The sequence below is a fragment of the Talpa europaea genome (genome assembly GCF_964194135.1).
Source record: "Talpa europaea genome assembly, chromosome: 7".
In the NCBI taxonomy this organism is placed as follows: domain Eukaryota; kingdom Metazoa; phylum Chordata; class Mammalia; order Eulipotyphla; family Talpidae; genus Talpa; species Talpa europaea.
In genome coordinates, this window is record NC_140074.1 from 10380315 (window position 1) to 10390111 (window position 9797).

At 55.6% G+C, this 9797-nt stretch overlaps 2 protein-coding genes across 2 annotated transcripts; one reads left to right on the top strand and one right to left on the bottom strand.

The window, feature by feature from the left end:
* Window positions 1-394: 394 nt before the first annotated feature.
* ARHGEF39 (Rho guanine nucleotide exchange factor 39) lies at window positions 395-3597 on the top strand (the record flags this gene model as incomplete). The annotated part of the gene is made up of 8 exons (XM_084239184.1): window positions 395-719; window positions 920-1014; window positions 1263-1383; window positions 1639-1757; window positions 2434-2504; window positions 2747-2875; window positions 3034-3263; window positions 3505-3597. The coding sequence occupies exons 1-8, from the start codon at window positions 582-584 to the stop codon at window positions 3595-3597; spliced, it is 996 nt and encodes a 331-aa protein (XP_084095310.1). The 5' UTR covers window positions 395-581.
* Window positions 3598-4335: 738 nt separating this feature from the next.
* CCDC107 (coiled-coil domain containing 107) lies at window positions 4336-8140 on the bottom strand (the record flags this gene model as incomplete). The annotated part of the gene is made up of 6 exons (XM_084238747.1): window positions 4336-4631; window positions 4713-4825; window positions 4922-5012; window positions 5098-5158; window positions 7794-7945; window positions 8035-8140. The coding sequence occupies 6 exons, from the start codon at window positions 8138-8140 to the stop codon at window positions 4390-4392; spliced, it is 765 nt and encodes a 254-aa protein (XP_084094873.1). The 3' UTR covers window positions 4336-4389.
* Window positions 8141-9797: the final 1657 nt, after the last annotated feature.

Genomic DNA, 9797 nt, shown 5'->3' on the forward strand with positions numbered 1-9797 from the left:
CCCAGTTCCACGGGGCCCCCCGGCTCCCGCGCCCCGGGCCCGGCCGGCGCCCCCCGGCAGCCGCCGCGCCCCGCGGGGGCGCAGACAGGGGTGGGGAGCCCGGCGCCTCCCCACGCATCCGCCGAGCAGCGACGCCGCTTTCAGGACACAGAGGCCCCCGCCGGTGCGCGCACCCTCAAATCCGACTCAAAAGCCAAGGTGCTGCCCCAACTTTGCGCCTCGCAGAGAACCGAGCGCCCGAGGCCCCCACCCAGCCCTGGCGGGGGGCGCCGCCGGCCGGGGAAGAGAGCTACTACGCATGCGCCGCCGGGCGCCGCCGGCCGGGGAGCCACTACGCATGCCCCGTCGGGAGCCGCGGCGGGGGGCGCCGCCGGCCGAGGAGCTACTACGCATGCCCCGTCGGGCGCCGCCGCGGGGTCGCAGCCGGCCGGGGAGCCACTGCGCATGCCCTGTCGGCGCGCAGCCTCCCGGCGCCAGGGGGCGCGCTCGCCTCGCCGCCCCGCCCCGCCCCGCCCCGCCCCCGGGCGGTTGCGGTTTGAATCCGCGGCGCGCCGCGGCCGACGCGCACACCCTCGCCGGGAATGGACAGCCCGGCCCCCGGCGCTCGGTGCCCGCTGCAGGAGCAGCGCGCCCGGTGGGCGCGGAAGCGAGCCCGCGCCGCGCGGGAGCTGCTGGAGACCGAGCGGCGCTACCAGGAGCAGCTGGGGCTGGTGGCCACGGTGCGAGCCCGCACGCCTGCCCGTGGGGGGCGGGACCTTGGGGTGCGGGAGGGTCTCAGCGAGGTCGGTGACCCCCAGAATGGGGGATCTTGCTTTGTCGCCCGCATGTAGGGAGCCCGGGTTGACCTTTCGGTTGTAGCCGCGCCTGGGCCTTAGGCTCCTTCTCCTGCACGCCCTACGCCAGTCTTCTCCCTCCACAGTACTTCGTGGGGATTCTGAGGGCCAAGGGCACCCTGACACCCCCGGAGAGCCAGGCTCTGTTTGGGCCCTGGGAGCGCATCTACGGCGCCAGCCGGTGAGTGGAGGGGCGCGAGGATTGGGGAGCAGGGGTGCCGGCCGCTGGCCTGCGCGGGGCACCGTGGGGGACCCCCGGGCGCCCGTGCAGAGTCTGCCTTTCCCTCCCCCGAGGCCTCGGCCCGGGGCCAGGCCGCCCCAGTTCTCCGCCGGTGTACTGGGGAGCCAGTGCTCCAGGCCAGGGTTGTGGGGATTAAATGAGGTGGCGCTCGCAGATTCTTGTGCTGCCCTTTTATGATCCTCACGCAGAGAGCTGCTTCCCCACCTCGAAGAAGGGCTCTGGGGCCGCGGGCTGGAGGGCTTTTGCCCCCACCTGGAGCTCTACGTACAATTTGCTGCCAACGCAGAGAGGGCCCAGACCACCCTACAGGTAACCCGAAGGTGACTCGGGTCCCCCTTCTCTTCCTCTCTTGCCCTAATACGTTTCCACCTCGCCTGGAGACCCAAACTTCTCTAGTGTTGTTCCTGCACTTCCAGGGCCTCTGGGTCCCGGCTGTATGCTAAGCTCCCTGTAGGGAGACAGCTGCTCTCAGGAGCACACAGCTTCCTGAGCCCTGCGTGCACAGATGAATACCATATAAAGAGTGGCTTCTCTCAAGGCCGCAAACCCTCACCCCTCCTCTAGGAACTACTAAAGAAAAGCAAACGTTTCAGGAGGTGTGTGCGGCTTCAGGAAGGCCGCCCTGAGTTTGGGGGCCTTCAGCTCCAGGACCTGCTCTCTCTGCCTCTGGAGAGGCTCCAGCAGTGAGTGACTCAGCCACCTTCCCTTTTCTGAGTGCATGACTGCTGCCCTCAGCTTTGTGGGGCGGCATGGGGTCTGTCCCAGTGCCTCTCTCCTGGGACAAACTGCTCTTGAAATCCTGCGTGAACTCACTGGTGTTCCCAGGGCCCACAGCCTCTTAGCCGGGACTGGGGAACTCTGCATTAAAGTTACAGGGCCCATAATAGGGCTGTGACAGGTATCAAGAAGAGTTTATTGAGATTAGAGCCTGGCCTACCTTAGGATTTCTGCTCCTGCGGATGAGTCAAGAGCATATATATAGTAAGGTTGTCTGTGGCATCCTCCGTGGGTGGGTTAACTTTAATCTTGGGATTTAGGCTCCGGAACTGTGGTCAGCGCACCCCATACTCTTCGTTGTGGAATGGACGAGGGCATGTGGCCTGTATTCTATGTGACAGGAATCCGGTAGCCAGGAGCAGATCTCTCTGGGCCATGCAACCAAATAATACATAGGGGTTATATGTCAGGCAGAGGGCTTTTTATTTTACTTATTTACTGACTTGCCACTTAGATTACATAACTACAATTCTCGGAGTACAGTTTCACACCTCCATATAGGACTCTGCCACACTCACCAAAGCAGAGGGAGTTTCACCTGACACTGCTTCCCTTCATTGACTTCCTGCTGTCTAATTCCAGGTATGAGACTCTTGTTGTTGCTTTGGCTGAGAACACAGGCCCCAGCAGCCCTGACCACCAGCAGCTCACACGTATGTTCTTACTCCTCCAAAATTCAGGCGGGAGGCCGTCACTCCTGTTTCTGGTTCTCTCTTCCAACAGCTCTCCCATCTCGTGTCTGTTGGGCCCCAGTCTCCCACTGTCTGGTGTCGCTATTGCTCTACCTACTCTTTAGAAGTTGAACCCTGACCTCTGTAAACAGCCCATCATTCACCACTGCCAGTCACGCGAAGTCACAGTGGTGCTGGAAGTGGGGTGGGGCGTGTCGTTCTAGGGGCTGCCCGGCTGATAAGTGAGACTGCCCAGAGGGTCCACACCATAGGTCAGAAACAGAAGAATGACCAGCACCTCCGGCGTGTCCAGGCTCTGCTCGGTGGACGCCACGCAAAGGGACTTACCTCAGGTATGGTGGCACATCTTTCTCAATCCTCCAACACTGCTTTTGTTGCCCCACTTCCTGTCTATTGCCAGCACATACCCTCTGTTTCTCCACTTCCCCTTCTCTTCCTGTGGATCGTGGTCCTGGAGTTGTGCCAGAGTAACAGCTCTCCCATCCTCTAGGTCGCTGGTTCCTACGCCAGGGGTGGCTATTGGTGGTGCCTCCCCGTGGGGAGCCTCGACCCCGAATGTTCTTCCTCTTCTCTGATGTGCTCCTCATGGCCAAGCCTCGCCCCCCATTGCACCTGCTGCAGAGCGGCACATTTGCCTGCCGGGCCCTCTACCCCATGTCCCAGTGTCAACTCCGCAGGGTCTTTGGCCACTCAGGAGGCCCTTGTGGTGGACTGCTCAGCGTAAGTAACGGGGGAGTCCGGGGTAAGGCAAGGGAGGCCCCAAATGTACCTTATGTGGCTATGCACCTGTTTATCTCCTTGGCTTGGGCCCTTCCATAGGAACTGAGCCTTCTACGTGGAGAGCAGGTAACTGGGCTCGGGCTTCATACAACATAGTTCTCCCGGCCCGAAGTACCTCCTTGCAGACAGCTCTGGCCTTTGACCCCTCTGAGCCATGTACTAAAATGTGGTCTCTCCCTAGCTGTCCTTTCCCCACGAGAAGCTCCTGCTTATGTCCACAGACCAGGAGGAGCTGTTGCGCTGGTACCACAGCCTGACTGTGGCCATCAGGTAAACTGTTCCCTCAGGAAGAACACTGGATGCAGCCCATGAGCTGGGAGTGAGCAGTTCTGATGTCGTCATGTCCTGCATGCCCGGCCCCCCTCCCAAAGGATGGGTCTGAGTAGTGGACTCTTGCCAGTGCCTGAACTGACCTTCTTCTCTCCACAGCAGCCAGAAGAACTAGAAGAATCTTACAAATTCCAGAATCCAGGATACTTCAGGGATAGGTCAGAGTCAGGAGCACAAAGGAATCTTCAGTATTAAACAAAACACAGAACGCTTCACGGTTTGAAAAAGGCCTTTTATGTTTGTGTGAGACCAAGCCACACCGGGTCGTTGGACCAGCTCTTTAAAGAATCAGGAAACTGAGTCTACCCAAGTGAGCCTCCGCTGAGCCAGCCTCTCCAACACAGATCAGGGCCTTGGACTGAGAGACTCGGTGCTGGGTGTATGGCCAGTCATGTATCAAGTTTGCAACTTTGGAATGTAGCTACTTTCATTTTCTATATTGTTTCTCCCGCTTATTGTCCCACTGTTTTTAGTAAAGTTTTTTTTTTTTGAAAGACCTTTCTCTCAGCTATGCCTTATGAAAGAAGGGATTTTTGTGCCCTGACGACTGGCCTGCGGGCCTCAGGAACACAGGGAGGGCCGCAGCTCCCTCTAGCTTCTGAGCTCTCACACGGGAAGGCAGCCTCTTTTTGTCCTAATAAGGGAAGTTTTTCAAGAAGCCCCAGTTGTTCGGAGGCACCTAGTATGGGTGTGTGTGTCACCAGCCGGAGTGGAAAAAGCACACGGGAGCATCCAGTCACAAGAACAGACTTTGTTTTACTAAACTTTCAGCTGCCGTCCCTCCTTTCCAGCAGGGGTGGGGGCTGGGGCCCTTTGCCCTCGCCCTGCTGTATCTTCTCCTGAGTCCCTGCTCCACTTCCCAGGGAGGAGCCTGGTTCCTTGTCTCTGTGCTCCAGTTCAGGGGCTCCTCCCAGGTCTGACTGTTGGCAGCCTCCTCGTCCTCTATACATAAGGCCTCGGGAAAGGGGCTGCTGCATTCTGTGAGGGGAGATATCAAGTATGTTCCAATTTCAGAGACGCTGTCTACCTCCACCAGACTCTCTCCTCCCAATCCTTTACCTGGTTCTAGAACCTCTACACCCTTGTCTGGCTTGTTCTCTTGCAGCAGCTGGTGGATGGTCTGTAGCTTCATGTTGAGGAGCTCCTGCTGGGCTCCAGCCAGGGTAGTCACACTGCAGAAATGTCCACTGATTGGCTGCCCAATCTGTGTCCCCACCTCTCCCACCTAGCACAAGTTCCCTTGGCCACGGGGTCACTGCTCCCCTTACCGTTCAAACAGGGGATCCAGCTGGGCCATCAGATTGTTTAGGTGTTGCTCTGTCTGGGCCAGTTGTTGTGTCAATTGAGCCAGCTGTTGCTCTAGGGATCGGAGAAAAGGAGAGCAATGGTACTTGCCTTCTGCTCCCCCCAACCCCCACCATGTATACGCTTCTGCAAAACCCACCGGACTGTAATGATTCCTTCTTGTTCGCCTCCTCTTGGAGAACAGTAGCCTCATCCTTCCCCTGCTGTGGAAAAGAGAGGGATGGTGCTGCAGCAGCAAGGTGCTCCATCATCGCTGTCTCCAAAGCCAGTGAGGGGAGGTGGATAACCGGAGGCAGGAAAAGCTATGGGTTTCTGCCTCAGAGAATCCCAGTCACATCTAGTCAACTCCTCACCCAGGACATGAAGCAACAGGTCACCTCGTCCCCACTCAACACCTCCAAGAATGAGCAACTGCCCGGTTTGATAAAACTCTGGTTAATCTATATAAAAAGTGAAAAACTGGGCCTCCCTGGTGGCCCAGAGGTTAAGTCTCAGCACTCTCACCACAATGGCCTGAGTTCCTTCCATCCCCGGCCAGGGAGCTAACCCACACATGGCGCAGCAGACCTCTCCTGTCTCGCCTGCTGCTCCCCTCAGCAGTGTATTTCAGTAGATCTGCCTGTTCTGCCCCCCATTCTGTGTCTGGTGAATCCTCTCACCCCTCCACCCCCACCTCTGGCCTGTACCCCAGTTCTTGGATGCAAAATTAAATCTTAAAAAAAAAAAAGCGAAAAGCTGTCCTTCATGTATCTCCCATAGTGCTGACTAGAGCCTTCCAACATCATGTTTTCTTTAAAAAAAGATTGTTATTTTTGCATACAAGAGCTGGGGCACAAGCCAGAGATGCGGGGTGGGTGGGCTGGGGCATTCACCAGAGAGAGAGTGGGGAGCAGAACAGGCAGACTGACTGAAACACACTGCTGAGGGGAGCAGCGGGCGAGACAGGAGAGGTCTGCTGTGCCATGTGGGTAGCTCCCTGGCAGGGGATAGAACTTGTGCTGCAGAGGCTGCGGACAGCTTCACAGTGCTGACGCTTAACCCCTTGCACCACCAGGGAGGCCCCAATATCATGTCTTTTCAACAGGAGTTTGAGGACAATGATCATTCCCTGCGCCCCACCCCATTACCCATGTCTTCTCTGGTTCAGTATCTTTTTCAGTCAGTGCCGTTTGAAAGTTCTTTCGCTCCTTTACCAAGATGCAGTACTCAAGTGCCCTGAGAGAATAAAATTCCCTGAGTCTGATCAGAAGATAGAGCACAATACCTTGTTCCTAGAATTGAACTGGGAAGAGAGCGGTCAACTCACACAGCTGAACTTTATTAGCCAAATAGTAAACTGCTGCTAAGGTGAGTTTCTTTCAGACTGTACTCGGATGCAAGAATAGAAATTATTGAAACAACCTAAAGTCCACTAATGGACGGGAAAGAAAATATGGCATGTGTACTCATGGAATACTGCCCAACCATTAAACAGAAGGAAACCTGCCATTTGTGACAACATGGATGAACCCTGAGGGCATGTGCTACCTGAAACCAGAAAGACATTATGTTCTCACGTGTCTAAAAACAAAAAGAACGCCACTCAGTTTGGTTGCTACAAGAGGAAGGTGGCGCAGAATAGGGAAAAGGTACTGACTTCCAGTTATGAAATGTCAGAGAGATGTAAAGTACAGCTGTGACTACAGTTGATACTGTACTGCATATTTGAAACTGGCTTAGAGTAAATCTTAGAAGTTCTCACCAAAAGAAGAAAATGTAACTTTATAGTGAAATAAGTTTACACTTACTGTTATGATTTCACAATATTTACAAATAACAAATCAAGTGTACACCTGAAAAAATGTCAGTTATACCTGAATTGAAAAAACAAAAACCTATCTATCCTTGTTAAATTTCACCATTAAGAATCTCATCCCAGGGCCTTTCTGGTGGTGCAGCGGCTTGAGCACAGTGCTGTGAAGCTGTCCACAGCCCTGCAGCGCGGGTTCAACCCTGGGGCAGCCAGGGAGATACCCACATGGCGCAGCAGACCTCTCCTGTCTCACCAGCCAGCTATTCCTCTCAGCAGTGTATTTTGGTCTGTCTGCCTGTTCTGCTCCCCACTCTGTCTCTGGTGAATCCTCTGACCCTCTCACACCTCTGACCTGTACCCCAGTTCTTGTCTAAATAAATAAATCTTAAAAAAATTTTTCAACCTACTTCAACTACATCACTGTTTAAAAAAAAAAAAAACTCGTCCTAGTCTGTCAAGTCTAGTTGGGATCAGGATTAGTTATCCCATCTATTTTGATCACCTTCAAATTAGTTCAACTATTTCCTAAGGCAAGTAAGTGATTGCGCCAGGGCTGAAGTTATAGATAGCCCCGGAAAATGCTTTCATTTTAACAGTTTCAACCCATTCCACTGTCCACATTTCAGGGCATCCTTCTCAAGGACAACATGATCTTGCTCGGCACCTTGAACTCAAAAAAAATACTATGACTACAACAATCACTCTCTGGGGCCAACTTGGAAATATCAGAACCCCAGTTTTTGTAATACAGGCACTGGCTGCACTCAATCCCAGCTCCCCCGCTCCCCTAGATGACCGTGAGCAAACGTCAATCTTCGCTGGCTGGGGGGTCGGGGGGGTGTTAAATGTGATGGTCACTATTTACAAATGACCACGCGCCCGCCACACTCATCACCTCGCCGGATGCCCAAAACAGCCCCACAGGTTGGCCATTCAAGGCACTGTCTTCACGCCAGACTGACGAGAGGTGGCGTCAGGTTCTCGGTGCCCAGCGCCCGCGGGAGGCTCAGGCCCGGGCACCCCCACCCCGGCTGGTCCCGCACCTGCAAACACTTGTACAGCACAAAAGCCACGACGGCTGCGGTGTACAGCGCCCCCAGGGGCAGTGCCCCGGCCCGGGCCCGCTCGTGCTGGTCCTGGAGCGGCTGCCGCCGCCGGGGTTCAGCGACCGCAGGGCCGGCCTGGGTGGGGTCCCCTGCGGAGGAGGCAGAGGCGGGTCATTAGGGCCGGGGCCTGGGGCCAGCGGGCATTCCGAGCCCCCCTCTAGCGACCCTCGCTTGGTACCTGAGTGTGCCCGGAGGTCGGGGCTGGGGAGGACTCCGAGGACCTCGGGCAGCGTAGACACCAGCAGCAGCCCCAGCACCCCGCGGAGCGAGAGCGCGCTCGCCATCGCGGGCCCACAGCCCCTGCGCGCGGCGGGCGCCGGTGACTGGGGGGCGCGCCGTCCCAGTGCGCATGCGTAGGCGCGCCCCCAGCGCGTCCCGCTGCGCGCCTCCCCGGAAGGCGACGCCCACTTCTTGTGTGGGCAGGACCAGGTTTATTTGCATAGGCTGTTACCCAGCGTTCCTAAGATAATTAATTTCTCAACTATTTAGGTATTCTATTAGTGGAATGCCTCCAGAGTGCCACAGTCTTAAAATATTAGGCCGAATAATCGTTTATTTTTAATTTCTTACACCACCAACGACCTCACCCTGATCAAAAGGTAAATTTGGTGACAGAGCTATAAAAAGGCCTCACGCGCGCGCAAAAGCGCAGTCCGTGCTGAAGGCCTGTTTCCTAGGCTACAGACGGGGGACTTGTTCCTTACTTCCGCCTAGGGGAAAGTCCCCGGACCTCCGGCAGAGAGTGCCGCGTGCGCACGCGCGCCGACGTCCCTGCGTCTCACGCTTACAGGCCGCCAAGAGGCGACCCCGCGCTGCCGCGGGCGAGCTGAGCGGCGTGTAGCAGGGGCGTCATCCGTCAGCTGTCATAGTTACGCAGGCAGCGCGCCCCCGGGCGCGCCAACCACACGGGGCTCATTCTCAGCGCGGCTGCTTTTTAGAAAGCTCCCGGCTTCTCTTGATTACGTAACGGCCCCCACAATGGCCCAATACACCCCTGAACTACTTCCACTCTTCTGTGGCCTCAAAGGGCCCCTAAGGCGAAGAGCGGAGGTCGGGCCACTTGTCACCTTCGAATGCCAATAAAGTAGGGACGGGAATTGAGTCTCTAAGGTGTGCTTTATCTAAAAAGCCGGTAATCTGGAAGAAGGGCGTTAACACCCCAAAGAAAACGCCTTAACTTTGCATTTCCAGCTGGCTTTTTATAGTGAGGTGAACAAAGACAGTGCAGCAGTGAGCTGGCCTCACTGTTGCCAGGAGATTGTGCTGTCCGGCCCCGCAGCTCCTTATCGCCCTCCTGGACACCCGGCCTCAGGCGCCACCCACGGTGCTGGGGCTGGTCTGCAGCCAGCACCGGCTCCCCGCACGCCCCAGAGCAGACAGGCCATAGGCAATATGCGTTGCAGATTTCCTGCTATACCGTGCTTAGTGACCATGTCCTCCCTTCCAGGCCCTGTGCCATTTTATTACAGTCCCCTCGTCCTGAAATGGCTCCTTCGCCCCACTCTGTCCAATGGGCAATTGTCTATATTAGCCTCCATTTACTGTGTAACAATAGGCTATGGGCTCTGCCTGGTCTAGACCCTGCCTCTCCTTCTGGAAAGCGGAACAGTTTTGACCAACTTAATCTCTCTGTGCCTCAGTCTCTAAGCTGAAGAATGGCTATAATGATAGCACATATGTGCCTCACAGAGTCGTTATGAAAACTAAATGGGATAATTAAGTAGCGCATAGAACCATGCCCAGCTATTAGTGATTTTGACTCAAATACTTACTAAGAGCCAGGCACTTGAAATTATATTAACTATCTCCCAGACGTTCCAGTGCCGTTCCCCTCCTGCACAGCTGACTTCTACACCACCTTCAGCTCTTGTGTTCCTTTCATTCAGAACTCTTCTAATTTTTTAAAGATGTATTTTTATTTATTAATGCATACAAGAGCTG